Here is a 24,363-nt window from a genome sequence, read left to right on the forward strand (position 1 = left end):
TCCTCCGCCAGTGGATAGATCTTATACCATCCACCATCTTAGAATAGGAACATGAGCTTGCTGCTGTCCTCTGCGCGTGGACAGATCTTATACCACTCGCCATCTTAGAATAGGAACATGAGCTTGCTGCTGTCCCCTGCCTGTGGATAGGTCTTATACCACCCGCCATCTTAGTATAGGAACATGAGCTTGTTGATGTCCTCCGCACGTGGATAGATCTTATTCCACCCGCCATCTTCGAATAGGAACATGAGCTTGCTGCTGTCCCCTGCAAGTGGATAGATCTTATACCATCCGCCATCTTAGACTAGGAACATGAGCTTGCTGCCGTCCTCTGCCAGTGGATAGATCTTGTTCCACCCGCCATCTTAGACTAGGAACATGAGCTTGCTGCCGTCCTCTGCTACTGGATAGATCTTATACCACCCGCAATCTTAGAATAGGAACATGAGCTTGCTGCTGTCCTCTGCGCGTGGATAGATCTTATATATCCACCATTTTAGAATAGGAATATGAGCTTGCTTCTGTCCCTTGCCAGTGGATAGATCTTATACCAACCGCCATCTTAGAATAGGAACATGAGCTTGCTGCTGTCCGCCGCCAGTAGATAGATCTTATACCATCCACCATTTTAGAATAGGAACATGAGCTTGGTGCTGTCCTCTGCGCGTGGATATATCTTATACCATCCACCATCTTAGAATAGGAACATGAGCTTGCTGCTGTCCTCTGCGCGTGGATAGATCTTATACCACCCGCCATCTTAGACTAGGAACATGAGCTTGCTGCGGTCCTCTGCTACTGGATTGATCTTATACCACCCGCCATCTTCGAATAGAAACATGAGCTTGCTGCTGTCCCCTGCAAGTGGATAGATCTTATACCATCCACCATCTTAGAATAAGAACATGAGCTTGCGGCTGTCCTCTGCGCGTGGATAGATCTTATACCACCCGCCATCTTAGAATAGGAACATGAGCTTGCTGCTGTCCCCTGCCAGTGGATATATCTTATACCACCCACCATCTTAGAATAGGAACATGAGCTTGCTGCTGTCCTCTGCGCGTGGATAGATCTTATACCACCCGCCATCTTAGACTAGGAACATGAGCTTGCTGCCGTCCTCTGCTACTGGATAGATCTTATACCACCCGCAATCTTAGAATAGGAACATGAGCTTGCTGCTGTCCTCTGCGCGTGGATAGATCTTATATATCCACCATCTTAGAATAGGAACATGAGCTTGCTGCCGTCCTCTGCCAGTGGATAGATCTTGTTCCACCCGGCATCTTAGAATAGGAACATGAGCTTGCTGCTGTCCTCCGCCAGTGGATAGATCTTATACCATCCACCATCTTAGAATAGGAACATGAGCTTGCTGCTCTCCTCTGCGCGTGGATAGATCTTTAACCACCCGCCATCTTAGAATAGGAACATGAGCTTGCTGCTGTCCTCTGCGCGTGGACAGATCTTATACCATCCTCCATCTTAGAATAGGAACATGAGCTTGCTGCTTTCCTCTGCACGTGGATTGATCTTATACCACCCACCATCTTAGAATAGGAACATGAGCTTCCTGCTGCCCTCCACCAGTGGATAGATCTTATTCCACCCGCCATCTTAGAATAGGAACATGAGCTTGCTGCTGTCCTCTGCGCGTGGATAGATCTTATATATCCACCATCTTAGAATAGGAATATGAGCTTGCTGCTGACCCTTGCCAGTGGATAGATCTTATACCAACCGCCATCTTAGAATAGGAACATGAGCTTGCTGCTGTCCTCCGCCAGTAGATAGATCTTATACCATCCACCATTTTAGAATAGGAACACGAGCTTGGTGCTGTCCTCTGCGCGTGGATATATCTTATACCATCCACCATCTTAGAATAGGAACATGAGCTTGCTGCTGTCCTCTGCGCGTGGATAGATCTTATACCACCCGCCATCTTAGACTAGGAACATGAGCTTGCTGCGGTCCTCTGCTACTGGATTGATTTTATACCACCCGCCATCTTAGAATAGAAACATGAGCTTGCTGCTGTCCCCTGCAAGTGGATAGATCTTATACCATCCGCCATCTTAGACTAGGAACATGAGCTTGCTGCCGTCCTCTGCCAGTGGATAGATCTTGTTCCACCCGCCATCTTAGACTAGGAACATGAGCTTGCTGCCGTCCTCTGCTACTGGATAGATCTTATACCACCCGCAATCTTAGAATAGGAACATGAGCTTGCTGCTGTCCTCTGCGCATGGATAGATCTTATATATCCACCATCTTAGAATAGGAATATGAGCTTGCTTCTGTCCCTTGCCAGTGGATAGATCTTATACCAACCGCCATCTTAGAATAGGAACATGAGCTTGCTGCTGTCCGCCGCCAGTAGATAGATCTTATACCATCCACCATTTTAGAATAGGAACATGAGCTTTGTGCTGTCCTCTGCGCGTGGATATATCTTATACCATCCACCATCTTAGAATAGGAACATGAGCTTGCTGCTGTCCTCTGCGCGTGGATAGATCTTATACCACCCGCCATCTTAGACTAGGAACATGAGCTTGCTGCGGTCCTCTGCTACTGGATTGATCTTATACCACCCGCCATCTTAGAATAGAAACATGAGCTTGCTGCTGTCCCCTGCAAGTGGATAGATCTTATACCATCCGCCATCTTAGACTAGGAACAGGAGCTTGCTGCTGTCCTCTGCCAGTGGATAGATCTTGTTCCACCCGCCATCTTAGAATAGGAACATGAGCTTGCTGCTGTCCCCTGCCAGTGGATAGATCTTATACCATCCGCCATCTTAGAATAGGAACATGAGCTTGCTGCTGTCCCCTGCCAGTGGATAGATCTTATACCATCCACCATCTTAGAATAGGAACATGAGCTTGCTGCTCTCCTCTGCGCGTGGATTGATCTTATACCATCCACCATCTTAGAATAGGAACATGAGCTTGCTTCTGTCCCCTGCCATTGGATAGATCTTATACCACCCACCATCTTAGAATAGGAACATGAGCTTGCTGCTGTCCTCCGCCAGTGGATAGATCTTATATCACCCGCCATCTTAGAATAGGAACATGAGCTTGCTGCTGTCCTCTGCGCGTGGACAGATCTTATACCACCCGCCATCTTAGAATAGGAACATGAGCTTGCTGCTGTCCCCTGCCTGTGGATAGATCTTATACCATCCTCTATCTTAGAATAGGAACATGAGCTTGCTGCTGTCCTCCGCCAGTGGATAGATCTTATATCACCCGCCATCTTAGAATAGGAACATGAGCTTGCTGCTGTCCTCTGCGCGTGGACAGATCTTATACCACCCGCCATCTTAGAATAGGAACATGAGCTTGCTGGTGTCCCCTGCCTGTGGATAGGTCTTATACCACCCGCCATCTTAGCATAGGAACATGAGCTTGTTGATGTCCTCCGCACGTGGATAGATCTTATACCACCCGCCATCTTAGAATAGGAACATGAGCTTGCTGCTGTCTCCTGCGTGTGGATAGATCTTATACCACCCGCCATCTTAGAATAGGAACATGAGCTTGCTGCTGTCCTCTGAGAGTGGATAGATCTTATACCACCCGCCATCTTAGAATAGGAACATGAGCTTGCTGCTGTCCTCCGCCAGTGGATAGATCTTATACCATCCACCATCTTAGAATAGGAACATGAGCTTGCTGCTGTCCTCTGAGCGTGGATGGATCTTACACCACCGCCATCTTAGAATAGGAACAGGAGCTTCCTGCTGTCCTCCGCCAGTGGATAGATCTTATACCATCCGCCATCTTAGAATAGGAACATGAGCCTGCTGCCGTCCTCTGCTACTGGATAGGTCTTATACCACCCGCCATCTTAGAATAGGACCATGAGGTTGCTGCTGTCCTCTGAGAGTGGATAGATTTTATACCACCCGCCATTATAGAATAGGAACATGAGCTTGCTGCTGTCCTCCGCCAGTGGATGGATCTTATACCATCCGCCATCTTAGAATGGGAACATGAGCTTACTGCTGTCCTCCGCCAGTAGATAGATCTTATACCACCTGCCATCTTAGAATAGGAACATGAGCTTGCTGCTGTCCTCCGCCAGTGCATAGATCTTATACCACCCGCCATCTTAGAATAGGAACATGAGCTTGCTGGTGTCCCCTGCCTGTGGATAGGTCTTATACCACCCGCCATCTTAGCATAGGAACATGAGCTTGTTGATGTCCTCCGCACGTGGATAGATCTTATACCACCCGCCATCTTAGAATAGGAACATGAGCTTGCTGCTGTCTCCTGCGTGTGGATAGGTCTTATACCACCCGCCATCTTAGAATAGGAACATGAGCTTGCTGCTGTCCTCTGAGAGTGGATAGATCTTATACCACCGGCCGTCTTAGAATAGGAACATGAGCTTGCTGCTGTCCTCCGCCAGTGGATAGATCTTATACCATCCACCATCTTAGAATAGGAACATGAGCTTGCTGCTGTCCTCTGAGCGTGGATGGATCTTACACCACCGCCATCTTAGAATAGGAACAGGAGCTTCCTGCTGTCCTCCGCCAGTGGATAGATCTTATACCATCCGCCATCTTAGAATAGGAACATGAGCCTGCTGCCGTCCTCTGTTACTGGATAGGTCTTATACCACCCGCCATCTTAGAATAGGACCATGAGGTTGCTGCTGTCCTCTGAGAGTGGATAGATTTTATACCACCCGCCATTATAGAATAGGAACATGAGCTTGCTGCTGTCCTCCGCCAGTGGATGGATCTTATACCATCCGCCATCTTAGAATGGGAACATGAGCTTACTGCTGTCCTCCGCCAGTAGATAGATCTTATACCACCTGCCATCTTAGAATAGGAACATGAGCTTGCTGCTGTCCTCCGCCAGTGCATAGATCTTATACCACCCGCCATCTTAGAATAGGAACATGAGCCTGCTGCCATCCTCTGCTCGTGGATAGATCTTATACCACCCGCCATCTTAGAATAGGAACATGAGCCTGCTGCCATCCTCTGCTCGTGGATAGATCTTATACCACCCGCCATCTTAGAATAGGAACATGAGCCTGCTGCTGTCCTCCGCCAGAGAATAGATCTTATACCATCCTCCATCTTAGTATAGGAACATGAGCTTGCTGCTGTCCTCCGCCAGTGGATAGATATTATACCATCCGCCATCTTAGAGTAGGAACATGAGCTTGCTTCGGTCCCCCGCCAGTGGACAGATCTTATACCACCAGTCATCTTAGACTAGGAACATGAGCTTGCTGCCCTCTTCTGCGTGTGGATAGATCTTATACCACCCGCCATCTTAGAATAGGAACATGAGCTTGCTGCTGTCCCCCGCCAGTGGATAGATATTATACCATCCACCACCTTAGAATAGGAACATGAGCTTTCTTCTCTCCCCCGCCAGTGGATAGATCTTATACCATCCACCATCTTAGAATAGGAACATGAGCTTGCTGCTGTCCCCTGCCAGTGGATAGATCTTATACCATCCACCATCTTAGAATAGGAACATGAGCTTGCTGCTGTCCCCCGCGCGTGGATTGATCTTATACCATCCACCATCTTAGAATAGGAACATGAGCTTGCTTCTGTCCCCTGCTATTGGATAGATCTTATACCACCCGCCATCTTAGAATAGGAACATGAGCTTGCTGCTGTCCTCCGCGCGTGGATTGATCTTATACCATCCGCCATCTTAGAATAGGAACATGAGCTTGCTTCTGTCCCCTGCCAGTGGATAGATCTTATTCCATCCACCATCTTAGAATAGCAACATGAGCTTGCGGATCTCCTCTGCGCGTGGATATATCTTATACCATCCACCATCTTAGAATAGCAACATGAGCTTGCGGATCTCCTCTGCGCGTGGATATATCTTATACCATCCACCATCTTAGAATAGGATCATGAGCTTGCTTCTGTCCCCTGCCAGTGGAGAGATCTTATACCATCCTCCATCTTAGAATAGGAACATCAGCTTGCTTCTGTCCCCTGCCAGTGGATAGATCTTATACCATCCACCATCTTAGAATAGGAACATGAGTTTGCTGCTGTCCTCCGCCAGTGGATAGATATTATACCACCCGCCATCTTAGAATAGGAACATGAGCTTGCTGCTGTCCTCTGTGCGTGGATAGATCTTATACCACCCGCCATCTTAGTATAGGAACATGAGCTTCCTGCTGCTGTCCTCTGCGCGTGGATAGATCTTATACCATCTGCCATCTTAGAATAGGAACATGAGCTTCCTGCTGCCCTCCACCAGTGGATAGATCTTATACCTTCCACCATCTTAGAATAGGAACATGAGCTTGCTTCTGTCTTCTGCGCATGGATAGATCTTATACCATCCACCATCTTAGAATATGAACATGAGCTTGCTTCTGTCCCCTGCCAGTGGATAGATCTTATACCATCCTCCATCTTAGAATAGGAACATGAGCTTGCTGCTGTCCTCCGCGCGTGGATTGATCTTATACCATCCTCCATCTTAGAATAGGAACATGAGCTTGCTTCTGTCCCCTGCCAGTGGATAGATCTTATACCATCCACCATCTTAGTATGGGAACATGAGCTTGCTTCTGTCCCCTGCCAGTGGATTGATCTTATCCCATCCTCCATCTTAGTATAGGAACATGAGCTTACTGCTGTCCCCTGCGTGTGGATAGATCTTATACCACCCGCCATCTTAGAATAGGAACATGAGCTTGCTGCTGTCCTCTGTGCGTGGATTGATCTTATACCATCCTCCATCTTAGAATAGGAACATGAGCTTGCTTCTGTCCCCTGCCAGTGGATAGATCTTATACCATCCACCATCTTAGAATAGGAACATGAGCTTGCTTCTGTCCCCTGCCAGTGGGTAGATCTTATATCATCCACCATCTTAGAATAGGAACATGAGTTTGCTGCTGTCCTCTGCACGTGGATAGATCTTATACCATCCACCATGTTAGTATAGGAACATGAGCTTCTTGCTGTCCTCCGCCAGTGGATAGATATTATACCACCCGCCATCTTAGAATAGGAACATGAGCTTGCGGCTGTCCTCTGCACGTGGATAGATCTTATACCATCCGCCATCTTATAATAGGAACATGAGCTTGCTGCCGTCCTCTGCTAGTGGATAGGTCTTATACCATCCACCATCTTAGAATAGGAACATGAGGTTGCTGATCTCCTCTTCGCGTGGATAGATCTTATACCACCCCCATCTTAGAATAGGAACATGAGCTTCCTGCTGCTGTCCTCTGCGCGTGGATAGATCTTATACCACCCCCATCTTAGAATAGGAACATGAGCTTCCTGCTGCCCTCCACCAGTGGATAGATCTTATACCTTCCACCATCTTAGAATAGGAACATTGTCTTTGCTGCTGCTTTCCGCTAGTGCATAAACCTTGTGCAGTATGCCATCTTTGAAAAGTAACATCAGGTTCACTACATCCCTGTGCTGGTATCAAATCCTGAATCATAAAGAAATAATGTTTTCAATGGAGAGCGTACCGAAGGGTTACAGGAAAGCTCAAACATAATCCATGTATCAGTGCTTTGTGAGATAATGTGCCATTCATAAGATCTACAGCATAATTATTGAATTTACAGAAAGCACCATTTATTAATTCGGCATTATATACAAATTAATACAATATCAATCTTCTAATTGTATGCAACATATCCTCCTATCTTTTTCACAAACAGTACAAGCAACATCCATAAAAGTATTTTAAAAAACATGCTTTTGTCCCGCAAGCAAATGTGTTTTCAGAGTAATGACTTTTCAATTTTTTCTTAGCAATGTTAGGTCAAAGGACAATGAATCATACAATACAAAAGCTGAAGTAAATTTTGTTTGACTTTAGTTCATGATTACCTCCCCCTTTGGGACTAAAATGGTCCCTTAATATGCCATTGTGAAATAGCAGAAATGTTTGTAGTGTCCCTCATGCTATAGTTTTCATTGATACATAATAGAAAATGCATCAGGTTGATGTAGAACTACAAGTTTGAAATGCAGAACTGGTATCTCGCAGTCATCTTAAATATGCACACATTTAATCAAAAGCTAGAAACCTTGGTGGTATTTGAGTTTTATTCAATGTTAATCAAACTAAAGTGATGTAATCATGTATTTTAGACTCCGCACCAACAGAATATATGACAACGATATTGAATTTGTAATGATTTATATTTTAAATAGGTATGCAAACTTAAAAAAATGTAGTAGGGTATCAAAATTATTGAAATCTGCCAGCAACAATAATTCATTTTGGATTAATGTAACATGAACACTAATGAACCACATTTATGTTAAAACTACAACTCACACAATGAAATGAATGCTTTATTTGAATGTATATGTGTTATTTTATTTTTTTAATTCGCTTAACTAAGGTCTAATAAGGTTTAGTGACTATGCAGAAATTGCAATGTCATTATGCTTAAGGTGAACTTTCTTTTAGATTTCTTTTCCATGAGAAACTAGTTGGCAATGGAATAATGCATTGTTTGGACATAGAGAGATGTGCAGTTTTGGCATTGAAATGAGAACATCCTGAACTATGGACTAAAAGTTTAAACATTTGTTGCAGCATTGTATGGAACCGGATGAGAGTCGGTGTTCTCATGACATACATGGGAAAGGATGGCAGTATAACATTTGGAGTTGTGTGATCCATTTTCATTAGATGGTACTCCTTCAATGTAACGTGGACCGACCTTCCTGGCTTATCAAATTATTGTGGCCCTTTTGATATATTAATGGACGTTTGAGTCAGTTCCCGATAGACCCCCCCCATCTGATCCTGCCTGATTATATTTACTTTCTCCAGAGGCTGCTGATGAAGAATCCCATATGCTGAGCCCCTTGGAGAGGTATATTCCTCTCTGCTGTTGCCCCATGAGATGTCTTGCTAGTCCTTAGAGATTTCCCCCTCTATTCTATCAGAAGACTCCTGACCAAGCTTCTCACATGCTGATGCTTTCACTTTTTACCTATTTTTGCCAGTCTTAGTTAGTTATTTGATAAATGAGACTATTTTTGTCCTTTGTTATGCTTTTTATTCTTTGCCCACATGTGTTCATCCCCACACGTATCTTCCTAATTTGGTGAGCTGTAGGGTTCACCCTGTACGCTCAGCTCTTTGACTTTGTAACTTGAAACTGAAGTGGTGCTAATTAGAAATTAGCAAAGTTTATTCTCTAATTCACAGATTCAGTTTCTTATGTTCTATTTGATCTTTTTTGAGAGTCGTGTAATCCTGATGGTATTTCGTTTGCATTTTTTTTCACTGCCTTGGTCAACCCTTGGTGATTCTTTATTTTTAGAATCCTGTCCTTAAAATTGTCTACATAACTTTAAGCTTGAGTTTGTAATGAACCCCTTATTCTGATTCCTGACTGGAGTTTTCCTTGTATAGCCACATTGGGTATACTGTGAAATGTGTTTGTTTGTATTTGAAGTTCTGTAATGGTTCCTTCACACCCTTTAATGGGCCCAATGATCCATAGACCTCAGTGAACATTTGATTCCTTCAAAGTATGGAAAAAACTTCAGCAGTTCCATAAACTCAATATATAACTCACTACAGGGAATCCACAATATGCTAAAAAGACATATCAATATACATGTAAGTCACCATATAATGAATTTTACCGCATGCACATTACCTGTCATCTATATATTCTTACAAAATCCTATCAATATTTTACATTAGCAGCATCATTTGGCACATACATCTAATTCAACAGTAGACAATTTGTATATAACTTAATAACTGAATATAACGGAGAAACTCTCAAAAAGGCAATACATATTCACACTAACACATTGTGTACTACATTCTTTTAAGGGAAAACAACCACCCATCCCTATCCTAAACACACTCCAGCTTAATTACAGCAAAGAAATATTCCTTCGAAGAAGCACAGTGGTGGTCATTCTGACCCTGGCGGTCTTTGACCGCCAGGGCGGAGGACCGCGGGAGCACCGCCGACAGGCCGGCGGTGCTCCAATGGGGATTCCGACCGCGGCGGTAAAGCCGCGGTCGGACCGGCACCACTGGCGGGGTCCCGCCAGTGTACCGCGGCCCCATTGAATCCTCCGCGGCGGCGCAGCTTGCTGCACCGCCGCGGGGATTCCGACCCCCCCTACCGCCATCCAGATCCCGGCGGTCGGACCGCCGAGATCCGGATGGCGGTAGGGGGGGTCGCGGGGCCCCTGGGGGCCCCTGCAGTGCCCATGCCACTGGCATGGGCATTGCAGGGGCCCCCGTAAGAGGGCCCCTACTTGTATTTCACTGTCTGCTGCGCAGACAGTGAAATACGCGACGGGTGCAACTGCACCCGTCGCACAGCTTCCACTCCGCCGGCTCGATTCCGAGCCGGCTTCATCGTGGAAGCCTCTTTCCCGCTGGGCTGGCTGGCGGTCTGAAGGCGACCGCCCGCCAGCCCAGCGGGAAAGTCAGAATTACCGCCGCGGTCTTTCGACCGCGGAACGGTAACCTGACGGCGGGACTTTGGCGGGCGGCCTCCGCCGCCCGCCAAGGTCAGAATGAGGGCCAGTATGTTTTCAACTTCTATCAATAAAAATTGCAAGATCCATGAGAACAGACTGAACCCTCTCCTAAGAAATACATGTTTTGTAGTGGTTCCAGCATAGAGCCATTAGCACACTATATGGTTGCCTTTTTAAAACCACTAATGAGTTCTTTAAGATCCTACAGCAAAGACACCACTGATATGAAAGAAGGATTTAAGATCAGCCCTATAAAAAAACAAATGAAGCTTGATATGGACGCGTTATACACACATTTCTGAAGACAATGCTCTGAAGGCTACGGAGCAAGTATTAGAACAAGAAGGTTTGGATCATATTAATGGTGCCTTTACTCTACGATCCCTATGAACTCAAACATTTCAAAGAAAGTACATGTCCCTGTAACCTTTGGATTTTGTAGTGAGTTCCTAAGGTTTTTTAAATGCTAATTCCTAACTATAATGTCCCTGTAAACCTTTTTTTTTCAGTGAATTTCTGTGTTTTTTTTAACACAGCAGCCTTGGCTCTGCACCCAACACCCCTAGACAGCCAACCACACCATGGACGACCTGGCGGCCAGGCTCTGCATGCAGCCATCCCTCCCCATGTAGCCAACCACACACCATGCATGACTTTGGCAGTGAGCAGCAGGGGGCTGGCCACAGGGCCTGACCTCCGACCAGGCCCTGCAGCTAACCTCCGGCTTAACTCCTCGCGTGGTTGGTGAGTGAGTGGAGGTATTTATTTTTTCATTGGACTCCAGATCCACAGATCTGTCACAAATTTAAATTGGGGCGCTGTGCTGAGGCCCAGGGTGGGCCCGCGGATTGGCCCAAAAGCATTTTAGGCAAGTTTTTGCCCATGAGGGGTCCATCAGGGACCCCTTCATCTGTCTCTTTGGATCAGGATACCTCTCTCCTGACCCCTTATGTCACTTTTCAGTTTTATTCCCCACCCCCCGTTGACCAAATCGATAAACAAAATGGTGACCGCAACTTCTCTCTCAGTTTGCGGCCAGGCAAACAGAGCCTTGCTTTGACGTGTGCATCTGCATCCCTGTATCTACAAAATTATTTTTCCTATGGAAACTGGTTCCTAACTATAACTTCCGACTTAAGCTATATATAAACTCCTTTCTATGGTAATGTTACTTTGGTCCAGATTTGTTAATGACATTTTCCTTATCTGGACTAAAAGTAAGAGAGTTACAGCTAAAATAGTCATGCATTGCCTTAAGAAAGGGTTCATGGAAACAGAGCTTAAATGTGTTATTTTGTAAAAAATATATATTATATATATATTAATATTAACAAAAGGGTGGTATTAATAAGAGGATACTGCTCTAGGAACAGTTTTTGGTATTCACATTTGTGAAGCCATCTTCTTAAATGCCTGTGGCTTAACATTCTGCATCAGTGTCCATCCTGCGGTTCATCTGTGAGCTTTTTCTTTCCCTTTGAAGGGATGGCTAACTGGTGGATCTCCTATAGATGCAGTTTTCAATGTATAAGGTTTTTATCTGTTGCTTTCTTTAGTATGACCATGGAGGTTATGTGCCAGATATTGGACAGTTGATTGAGTTGCAGTTATAAGCACTTTTGATTCTCTCTTCATTTACCTGAGGTACGGATGCCCCAATAATCACTTATTCATACATCATATGCTTTGAGAACATTTGAGTCCTGAAGAAGGTAGTAACCATGATTTGATATTATGCACACCCCATTCATGATAAATGTTGCCACCTAAAAAGAAAATGTTTAAATTATTTGAATATCATTATATTTTGTGGCTAATAAGGAAGAGTTCTCAACCATCGTCAACACATTGGCCCACGTTAGAAGAGATATTCATTTATATATAAAATTATCACTGTGTTCTGTTGTAAAATGTATTTTATTGCTGGGATAACATTCTGTTAAGCCCTTTAATAAAGGTTTTGAATATGTATGTGAAGTAACTCATGGAGAAATGTCAATTCAGTAGTGGAAAGTCCCATCAGCATTCTGTTAATAATCTAAGAAAATATGCAATATTTTAGGAATATTCTATTAAAGAAATTGTGGAAGTATATCAGCTAAAACCATACGAAAAAGAGTCCTATATTACATCTATGGCATGATTCTATCCTAGCCCACAGCCCAGAATATTTTGTATAATGTGAGAGGAGGCAAAATATATGTGCAGGATCTAAAAGATTAATCATCTTATAGTGTTCATCCATTTTTGCTTCTTCCTCGAACCGCCCTGTCTTATCCACAAAAGCATTACTCCATTCTGAATCATCATCATTTCCCTCAAAGTTATGGGATTAAAAGAATTAAAAGATAAACTATGATTTTCTATTTTCACCAGGTATCTCATAGTTAAAATGTTAATATTCCATTCAAATTATGTAGTGTGTAGTAATTTGGAAATAGAGATAACAAATTCAATATTGTTAGACTTTTTCAGAGGTTCTGTAGCATTTTGTACATAAGAAGAAGTAAAATCTCTGATCAAGAGGACAAGTTAGATTGCAGCAATATGCCCTGGTAGATAAATTTTGTTTTGATAAAATGTGTGATTACTATCCTGGTAGATATTTATCTCAAATAATTTAACCCATGTAAAGCCATGAGCTTTCAAAAAATATCTGCCTGCAACAGTACAAGTTCGCAGAGGAGAACCAACCATCAGAGTTATGGGGTAAATTGTGACAACTCTGATAACAGTGCCTTAATGCAATATTCATTTAAACCTTGAGCCAAATAGCTTAATCTTTCCACCTTAGTTTTAGGTATTATGTTATGTGTATTTTTAAAGCGCACTGTCCCCCACGGGGGTTATCCTGGTGCTGACGAGTGTACCCAGGCACTGAAAGGTACATGTACAATCTTTCCCATATTTCATGCATGTTCTATTTTACTTTCTTTCTCAGAAAATCACCTTCATTGCTAATAAAAAAAAAACAGTTTGCAATTATCAAAACCAAGGAGAGGTGATCTTTCTTAAGTGGTCCCTTTTAAATATTTATATTCTGACCCACAGAAGAAAATTTACACAACAATATATTCGGTCATTCTGTGTACTTTGTTCAGCAGATTTTTATAATTTCATACAAATAGATTTTATATTATAAAGTGTTTCCTGTGTTACTACTATTGAAGTCTTTCCAGAGTTACTTATTTAAAAATATTCACTAACTGCATTTTTGAAGGCCGTGTCTCACATGTGATCCACGTATATCAACCTGCATTTCTTTTTTAGAAATTAACCTATTTGGAATGTGCAGAGCTCTATTGTGCGTTGAGTTGCCCTGATGATGTGAATAATAATGTGTCTCAAATAAGCTTGTGAGGTATCTGGGAGAGTTTGGCATTCTGTTTTCAAATTCTTGAGCTCTTGGTGGAGCTATGCATGTCTCACAGAAGGTCAAACATTTGAATACCAAATCTCTACATCGATCAGATATAACCGCTATAGGTAACCTACAAGCCATGGGGCTGTGGGGCATCTTTCAGAAGTTCCAACAGCTGACTCTGTAAGCTTGCCACTCTATAGAACTCAAGCTTATAGACATCTCTTGCATCAATTTTCCTAAATGTGCGGCTCGGCCATGAACAGTTTATCCTACAGCTTATAGTATAAGGTCTCAGATCTAACAAAGCAGATGGGGAAGTGTCTGCTATACACACCTGAAAAATAACCCGAAGAGTACTGGGTCACCAGATGTTCTGTTTCCAGACAAGGCAGTTCCTTTGAAGTGCTACCAATAGTACCATTTCATATGGAGAAGATATTGTACAATCCTGCTAATACTACTATAAGAGGAGGCAGCAGGAAGTGTGCCTCCCCCCTTCCACCCTCCCTCCGCCTCACCCTTGTCAATCACAAGCAAGGGCTAATCAGCAAATTATGTGTGCACATTTCTACAAATGCCAAAGTCCAGCCCTAATTATGGGGGCTCTGAAGTAGCACAATTGCATTTTTAATGTAATCATTTAATATTATGAAAGGAGGATGAGAGGTCGAAGGGTTTGAGCAGCGAATGCCAGTCTTGTACAGAGTGTCTGGAAGAGACTTCAAGTGGATTTGTATTAATTAATAATACATTGTGAGATAAAGAGTTTTAAAATTGCTAGCCATATCGATTCAGGCCATTTCTGAGGCTCAATCGCAAGCGAGTGGGGACTCATCAGAGCTATAAATAAGGTTTTCCAGAGAGGCAGTTTTTGAGCACTAATGTAGTCTAGGCGCCTGCTCTATTCTCACTTTCACAACTCATTCAAGTTATGTACGTATTCTACATTTTAGGTAAACATCCCTGCTATATAGCAATGCCTGCTCCATACACAGTCATGAATATTCTAGGCAAGGTATCCCTCCATCATGGCTGTGACTGCTCTGTAAACGTGTGCACAAATGCTCACCTAGGTATCCCTGTACATGCCCGTGCCTGCTATGTGAACATTCACACATATGTTCATCTAGATATCCCTGTACATGCCTGTGCCTCCTGTGTAAACATGCACACATATGCTGTCCTGTATATCACTGTACAACGTCTATGTCTGATCTGTAAACATTCACACATATGCTTGCTATGATACTCCTGTACCATGACTGTTCTGCTCTGTAAACATTCACACATATGTTCACCTAGACATCCCTGCACATGCCTGTGCCTCCTCTGTAAACATGCATACATATGCTCTCCTAGATATCCCTGTACAACGTCTGTGCCTGCTCTGTAAACATTCACACATATGCTTGCTATGATATTCCTGTTCCATGGATGTTTTGCTCTGTAAACATTTACACATATGCTCACCTAGATATCCCGGTACATGCCTGTGCCTCCTCTGTAAACATACACACTTATGATGTCCTGTATATCACTGTACAACGTCTATGCCTGCTCTGTAAACATTCACACATATGCTTGCTATGATACTCCTGTACCATGACTCTTCTGCTCTGTAAACATTCACTCATATGTTCATCTAGAAATCCCTGTACATGCCTGTGCCTCCTCTGTAAACATGCACATATATGCTCTCCTAGATATCCCTGTACAACGATGTCTGTGCCTGCTCTGTAAACATTCACACATATGCTTGCTATGATTCTCCTGTACCATGACTGTTCTTCTCTGTAAACATTCACACATATGCTCACCTAGATATCCCTGTACCATGCCTGTGGCTGCTCTGTGAACATTCACACATATGTTCATCTAGATATCCCTGTACATGCCTGTGCCTCCTCTGTAAACATGCACACATATGCTGTCCTGTATATCACTGTACAACGTCTATGTCTGATCTGTAAACATTCACACATATGCTTGCTATGATACTCCTGTACCATGACTGTTCTGCTCTGTAAACATTCACATATATGCTTGCTATGATACTCCTGTACCATGACTGTTTTGCTCTGTAAACATTTACACATACGCTCACCTGGATATTCCGGTATATGCCTGTGCCTACTCTGTAAACATTCACACATATGCTTGCTATGATACTCCTGTGCATGACTGTTCTGCTCTGTAAACATTCACACAAATGCTCACCTAGGTATCCCTGTACATGCCTGTGACTGCTCTGTAAATACGCGCACATATGCTCACCTAGATATCCCTGTACATGTCTATGCCTGCTCTGTAAACATGCACACATATGCTCACCTAGATATTCTTGTACCATGCCCATGCCTGCTCTGTAAACATGCGCACATACCCTCACCTAGATATCCCTGTACCATGCCTTTGCCTACTCTCTAAACATTCACATGTATGCTCAACTAGATATCCATGTACGTGCCTGTGCCTACTCTGTAAACATTCACACATATGCTTGCTATGATACTCCTGTACCATTACTGTTCTTCTCTGTAAACATTCACACATATGCTTGCTATGATACTACTATACCATGACTGTTCTTCTCTGTAAACATTCACACATATGCTTGCTATGATACCCCTGTACCATGACTGTTCTTCCCTGTAAACATTCACACATATGCTCACCTAGATATCCCTGTAGCATGCCTGTGCCTGCTCTATAACCATTCACACATATGCTCACCTAGATAACCCTGTACATGTCTAGGACTGTTCTTTAATCATTTACACATTTGCTGACCTAGGTATCCCTGCTCTGTAAACATTCACACATATGCTCACCTACATATCCCAGTACATGCACATGCCTTCTCTGTAAACATTCACGCGCATGCTCACCTAGATATCCCTGTACATGCCTGCTCTGTAAACATTTTCGCATATGCTCACCTAGATATCCCTGCACATGTCTGTGCCTGTTCTTGAATCATTTACACATATGCTGACCTAGACATCCCTGTACTATGCCTGTGCCTGCTCTGTAAACATGCACGCATATGCTCACTTAGATATCCCTGTACCATGTCTCTGCTTCATCTTTAAACATTCACACATATGCTCAACTAGATATACCGGTACGTTTGTTCCTGTTCTTTAATCATTTACACATATGCTGACCTAGGTATCCCTGCATTATGCCTCTGCCTGCTCTGTAAACATGCACACATATGTTGACCTAGATATCCCAGTACCATGTCTCTGCTTCCTCTTTAAACATACACACATATGCTCACTTAGATATCCCTGTACATGTCTGTGCCTGATCTCTAAACATTTACACATATTCTGACCTAGGTATCCCTGTACTAGGCTTGTGCCTGCTCTGTAAACTTACACACATATGTTCACCTAGATATCCCATTACATGTCTGTGCCTGCTCTGTAAACATTCACACATATGCCCAACTAGATATCCCGGTACCATGTTTCTTCCACCTCTTTAAACATACTCGTATATTCTCACCTAGATACCCCTGTACATGCCTGTGCCTACTCACTGTGTAAACATTCACACATACGCTTGCTATGATACTCCTGTACCATGACTGTTCTGCTCTGTAAACATTCACATCTACGCTCACCTAGATATCCCTGTACATGCCTGTGCCTACTCTCTAAACATGCACACATATTCTCACCTAAATATCCCTGTACATGACTGTTCTGCTCTATAAACATTCACACATATGCTTTCCTAGATATCCCTGTACATGCCTGTGCCTGCTCTGTAAATATTCACACATATGCTCGCTATGACATCCCTGTACCATGTCTGTTCTGCTCTGTAAACATTTACCTATATGCTCTCCTATATATCCCTACACATGCCTGTGCCTGCTCTGTGAACATTCACACATATGCTCACATAGATATCCCTGTACCATGACTGTTCTGCTCTGTAAACATTCATATCTACTCTCATCTAAATATCCCTGTACATGCCTGTGCCTGCTCTCTAAACATGCACACATATGCTCACCTATATATCCCTGTACATGTCTGTGCCTGATCTATAAACATTCACACATATGCTCAACTAGATATCCTGGTACCATGTCTCTGCCTCCTCTTTAAACATACACATATATTCTCACCTAGATACCCCGGTATATGCCTGTGCCTACTCACTGTGTAAACATTCACACATGTGCTAGCTATGATACTCCTATACCATGACTGTTCTGCTCCGTAAACATTCACATATACGCTCACCTAGATATCCCTGTGCATGCCTGTGCCTGCGAACATTCACACATTTGCTCGCTATGATATCCCTGTACCATGGCTGTTCTGCTCTGTAAACATTCACACCTATGTTCTCCTAGATATCCTTGTACATGCCTGTGCCTGTTCTATAAACATTCACACATATGCTTGCTATGATACTCCTGTACAATGACTGTTCTGCTCTGTAAACATTCACCCATATGCTCTCCTAGATATTCCTGTAAATGCCTGTGCCTGCTCTGTAAACATTCACACATATGCTCGCTATGATATCCCTGTACATGCCAGCGCCTGCTTTGTAAACACGCACACATATGCTCACCTAGATATCCCTGTACATGTCTGTGCCTCCTCTGTAAACATTCACACATATGCTCAACTAGATATCCCTATACCATGTCTCTGCCTCCTCTTTCAACATACACATATATTCTCACCTAGATGCCCCTGTACATTCCTGTGTCTACTCACTGCGTAAACATTCACACATATGATTGCTATGATACTTCTGTACCATGACTGTTCTGCTCTGTAAACATTCACATCTACGCTCACCTAGATATCCCTGTAGCATGCCTGTGCCTGCTCTCTAAACATGCACACATATGCTCGCTATGATGTCCCTGTATGTGACTGTTCTGCTCTGTAAACATTCACCCATATTCTCTCCTAGATATCCCTGTACATGCCTGTGCCTGCTCTGTAAACATTCACACATATGCTCGCTATGATATCCCTCTACCATGCCTGTGCCTGTTCTCTAAACATGCACACATATGCTCACCTAGATATCCGTGTACATGGCTGTGCCTGCTCTGTAAACATTCACACATATGCTCACTATGATATCCCTGTATAATGACTGTTCTGCTCTGTAAACATTCACCCATATTCTCTCCTAGATATCCCTGTGCATGCCTGTGCCTGCTCTGTAAACATTCACACATATGCTGACCTAGGTGTCCTGTACTATGCCTGTGCCTGGTCTGTAAACATTTAGACAGATGCTCATCTAAATATCACTGCACATGCCTGTTCGTGCTCTTCAAATACTCCATGGATACAACTGATAATGATACCATGAAGAAGACTATCCCTCTGTAATTGTAGAGAAGAGATGGTTCTGTGCACTGAGTGTTCACCTCACTAACTATCACTCAGTACATTATGGAGAAGACATGGTTCTGTGAACTGAGTGTTCGCCTCACTGACTATCCCTCGGTACATTATGAAGAAGACATGGTTTTGTTAGGGTGACCAGATTTTGAGGAGCAAAAACCGGGACAGGTCAGACAGAAAAGAAGGACTAAAGACTGTACTCTCACATTTATATCTGGCCTATCTCGTTTTTTTGCGTAGCTCTGTGAATGTGTGCCTATACATATGTGTGTGTATGTACATATATATATTAATATATATAATAAATATATATATATATATATATATATATATATATATATATATATATATATATATATATATATATATATATAAAATCACACACACATACTTACACACATTTACAAGACTACATATATAAAAGTAGCTATGGCTTGACATCCCACCCTTCACCCCCAACCCACCCCCACCAACCTCTCTCTGCTCCCCACTCCGTCTCTCCACTGGGAGCAGACAGGGGACTGTGTTACCTGACAGTAACAGATACATTACTTTAATTATACTTTGTAGGCGTATATAACTTATGCTTCCCTAGATGATCTGACCTTTGTCCCAAAAACCAGGACATTTATTTAATAAACTGACCTTTGTCCCAAAAACTGGGACAGTTATTTAAAATTAGGAGAAGCGTTGGGACACCGGGACAGTCCTCCAAAAACCGGGACTGTCTGGGGAAATCTAGGACATCTGGTTACCCCAGGTTCTGTGTTCGCCTCACTGACTATCTCACGGTAATCCATAGAGAAGCCATAGATCTGTGCACTGAGTGTTCGCTTCACTGACTATCTCTAAGTAAATTATGAAGAGACGTAGATCTGTAGCTGAGCTGTGCAGACACAACCTCTTGTAATCATGTACTAGGCTCTTTGGAACTCACCTATGTAAAGGCTTCCAACCTGACAAAACCTGCCTGTCTGAGTCCAAGTTAGAGCAGGGATAACTGATACCTGTTGGCCCAAGTTAGCGAGTAAATTCACCAGAACCAACAAGAGGCAGGTCTGTACATAAGAACTACAGAAGTTCCTCTTTTCTCTATATCCATGCAGGATTTCTCCCTCTCACCCTATATCTCACATGGTTCCACAAGAAAGAGTATTGTCTAACTGTACATTAGAGTAATGAGATAGACATTATTGGAGATAAGGTCCTTTTATCATAATGATCATCTTGAGACTTGTTTCATGGCTTCAATCTTCCTACTTCCTTACCAGTGATGATCCTTGTGTGAGGTTTTCTACAGCTCAAGAAGTGCAAGGTGGGCTTTCTCAATCTCCTCTTCGTTTCTTTTGGATTGCAGGAGTCAGAGATCCTGAACACAGCAATTCTCACCGGGAAGACAGTAGCAGTCCCAGTCAAGGTGGTGTCCATCGAAGGCAATGGTGCTGTGACAGATGTCTCAGAATCCGTTTCATGCCAGTCCACCGATGAAGATGTCATCAAGGTAGGTCCAGTTGTGGTGCTTCATGGGTAGTGTCTCAAGTTCTTGGGGACCTGCTTTTCCTGTGCCACTCTTGACCAAGGTCATGGGGCTTCATGGGTAATGTCTCAGGTTCTTGGAGACCTGCTCTCCCTATGTCATGAATGTCCACGGTCGTGGCGCTTCATGGGTAGTGTCTCAGGTTCTTGGGGACCTGCTCTTCTTGTGTCATGATTGTCCACGTCATGGTGCTTCATGGGTATTGTCTCAGGTTCCTGGGGTCCTGCTCTTCCGGTGCCATGATCGACCATGGTCATAGTACTCCATGGGTAGTTTCTCAGGTTCTTGGAGACCTGTTCTTCCTGTGCCATGATTGTCCATGGTCATGGTGCTACATGGTTCATGTGTCTGGTTCTTGGGTTCCTGCTCTTCCTGTGCCATGCTTGTCCACCGTTATGGTGCTTCATGAGTAGTGTCTCAGGATCTTGGGGACCTCTCTTCCTGTGTCACGCTTGTCCACAGTTATGATGTTGCATTGATGAAGCATCCGGCTCTTGGCGTCCTGCTCTTCCTGTAACGTGATAGTCCACTGTCATGGTTCTTAATGGGTAGTGTCTCAGGTTCTTGGAGACCTGCTATTCCTGTGCCATGATTGTGCATGTTCATTGTGCTTCATCGGTAGTGTCTCAGGTTCTTGGGGTCCTGCTCTTCCTGTGCCATGATTGGCCACAGTCATAGTGCTTCATGGGTAATGTCTCAGGTACTTGGGGACTTGATCTTCCTGTCCCATGACTGTCCATGGTCATGGCACTTCTTGGGTAGTGTCCCAGGTTCTTGTGGTCCTGCTCCTCCTGTGTCATGCTTGTCCATGGTCATGGTGCTTAATGGGTTGTGTCTCATGTTCTTGGGGTCCTGCCCTTCCTGTGCCAATCTTGTCCATGGTGCTTTATGGCTAGTGTCTCAGGTTCTTGGGGTTGTGCTCCTCTAGTGCCATGATTGTTCACGGTCATGGTGCTTCATGGGCCTCAGGTTCTTGGGGTCCTGATGTTGCTGTGCCATGCTTGTCCATGGTCATGATGTTTCATGGGTAGTGTCTCAGGTTTTTGGGTTCCTGCCCTTCCTGTTCCAAGCTTGACCATGGTCATGGTGCTTCATGAGTAGTGTCTCAGTTTCTTGGGGACCTGTTCTTTCTGTGCCACACTTGACCACTGTCATGGTGCTTTATGAGTAGTGTCTCAGGCACTTAGGGACCTGCTCTTCCTGTCCCATGATTGTCCACGATCATTGTGCTTCATGGATAGTGTCTTAGGTTTCTTGGGTCCTGTTCTTCCTGTGCCACACTTGTCCACAGTCATGGTGCTTCATGGATAGTGTCTCAGGCTCTTGGACGCCTGCTCTTGCTCTGTCATGATTGTATACAGTCATGGTGCTTCATGGGTAGTGTCTCAGGTTCTTCAGGTCCTGCTCATCCTGTCCCATGATTGTCCACGGTCATGGCTTTTCATGGGTAGTGTCTCAGGTTCTTGAGGTCCTACTCGTTCTGTGTCATGATTGTCGATGGTCATGGTGCCTCATGAGTAGAGTCTCAGGTACTTGGGGACCTGCCCTTCCTGTGCCATGCTTGACTACAGACGACCTCCTTGTATCCCTAACAATTTCATCAGAAGAGCACGCTGATATTATCAAAATATATTTTGGTGAAAAAGAAACAAGTAACAGAGGAAACAGAATTCTTATCATTAAATGCCTATTAATTTAGATTATAACGAAATATGTGATAGGTATTTTCCCTTTTCTTTGCTGGAAAAATCTATTTTACCATGACATTTTAAATGGAGAAATAAACAAATGGTTTTAAGGATGTACAAATGTACACATAAAAAGGTTGTAGTAATATGGCTAAGTAATTAGGGAAGACCTAAGCTAGCACATTAGAAGGTTCTAAAAAATGTTAAACATGTCTATGACTTGAAAAGGTGTGATTGCTAAACAAAATGATAAAAAGGTATTTTTATGATTTAAAAATGTTACCAGCAGTAATTTATTTTTTATAAAGTTATTCACAAGCTAAAAGAGTTGAGATTGTAAGCTGAAATGTTGCACACCTATTTTAGAAATTAAAAAACATGCTTGGATAGTTAATTTTAGAATGCTAAAGGTAATTTAATCAGTTTTAACATATTGAAGTTGTTAGGTAAAAAAAAAATGTATTCAGGAATTTTAAAATGTTTTTTTATTTTTTATTTCAAGATAGATAGACAAATAGATACCTATTCACAATGGTAAGTGTATACATGAGTAAACCTACGTATGTAAGTTTACTCCTATACTGTTGAGCAATTTTGGCTGTTCACTATTTAGAATTGCAAAGTTACTCTCAAGTGTAGACTTTTAAGTCTGAAAAAGGGATGAAGCTAAATTTAGGAGTGTAAGTTACTACAGCCAAAAGGAAGCAGTAGAGTGTCCAGTAGCACACGTTACAATCCTCGGACACTGCAACACCTTCCCATAGAAAATAATGGAAGCGTGGACTTAAAATAAAACCCCATTGAAAATAATGTTGATATAAAATAATTTATTTTGACTTTTCTTTAAGAATATATAGAAATTGAATTGAATGTAAAAAATAATAATATATATATATATATATATATATATATAATACAAATATATGTTCTTTATTGATAAAATATTTTTAAGAAGTGTTTTAAATTTAAGCATTATTGTAACTCACATATTTACTCAGAACAAATTTAAATGAAGTTCAGTTAATATGTATATAACAATGTAATTTTTAATACTGTAATGTTTAATAGATAATGGGTAAATAAAAACATTTTACTTTAGGTAATATTATGCAAATCTTATTTTGTGTAAATAATTTATTTATTATATTTACATTCATTTAATAGCTATGGAAAAAATAAGCTATTACTTTGAATTTAGTACTAGAATCTGTTCACATGTAGGCAAAAGTCTTCACAACTGGGTACAGAAAAGTGTAAACGTTTATTAGAATTTTAATAAAATTAGAAAATATACTTCAATTTAAAATATCAATGTTAAATAATTGTATATGTTCATTTTCATTTAATAACAACAAAAAACCTAGTTTTAATAACAATTTAGATTTCATTTTTTTTAATATAGTAAAAGTGATCAATATAAGTAAAAGTAATGCATTTAAATGTTTGTAAAAATTAATGTTACGTTTATCTTTAAATTTAAAAAAGGGTATTAAATTATCAAAAATAAAAATAACATGTTTTCCAGTTTTTTTAAATGTTAAATTAAACAATTTTATATTTTTTATTATTTTGAATAATTTAACTTTATTTCCTACAGTGTCTTGTTTTAAGTCCCTACCTATGTTACTTTCTAGGAGGTAGTATTGCAGTATAATTGGTTGGCCATGTGTGGTGCGGGACTCCCTCCAGCTGTGACCACAAATACATTCACTACTATTTTGGGTCCGTTTTGGCTGTAGTAACTTTCGAAGTGCAGTTTGTGAATAGGAATGGGCTCACCCATTTGGGGGTGGGTCCAAATCCTTCCCTAAACCCCTCCCCACCCTTACCCCCTCCCATTCTGTGGTAAG

General features: G+C 42.5%; 1 protein-coding gene across 1 annotated transcript in view; it reads left to right on the forward strand.

Annotated features, from left to right (window-relative positions):
* The window catches only part of LOC138266501 (transmembrane protein 132D-like), a 1,755,118-nt gene that overhangs the window by 1,322,011 nt on the left and 408,744 nt on the right, over positions 1 to 24,363 (forward strand). Inside the window, exon 5 of the mRNA XM_069215367.1 lies at positions 20,646 to 20,789. Within this exon, the coding sequence (XP_069071468.1) occupies positions 20,646 to 20,789 (144 nt within the window). The remainder of the gene's footprint in view (positions 1 to 20,645; positions 20,790 to 24,363) is intronic.

The sequence above is a fragment of the Pleurodeles waltl genome, chromosome 11 (assembly GCF_031143425.1).
Source record: "Pleurodeles waltl isolate 20211129_DDA chromosome 11, aPleWal1.hap1.20221129, whole genome shotgun sequence".
Lineage (NCBI taxonomy): Eukaryota > Metazoa > Chordata > Amphibia > Caudata > Salamandridae > Pleurodeles > Pleurodeles waltl.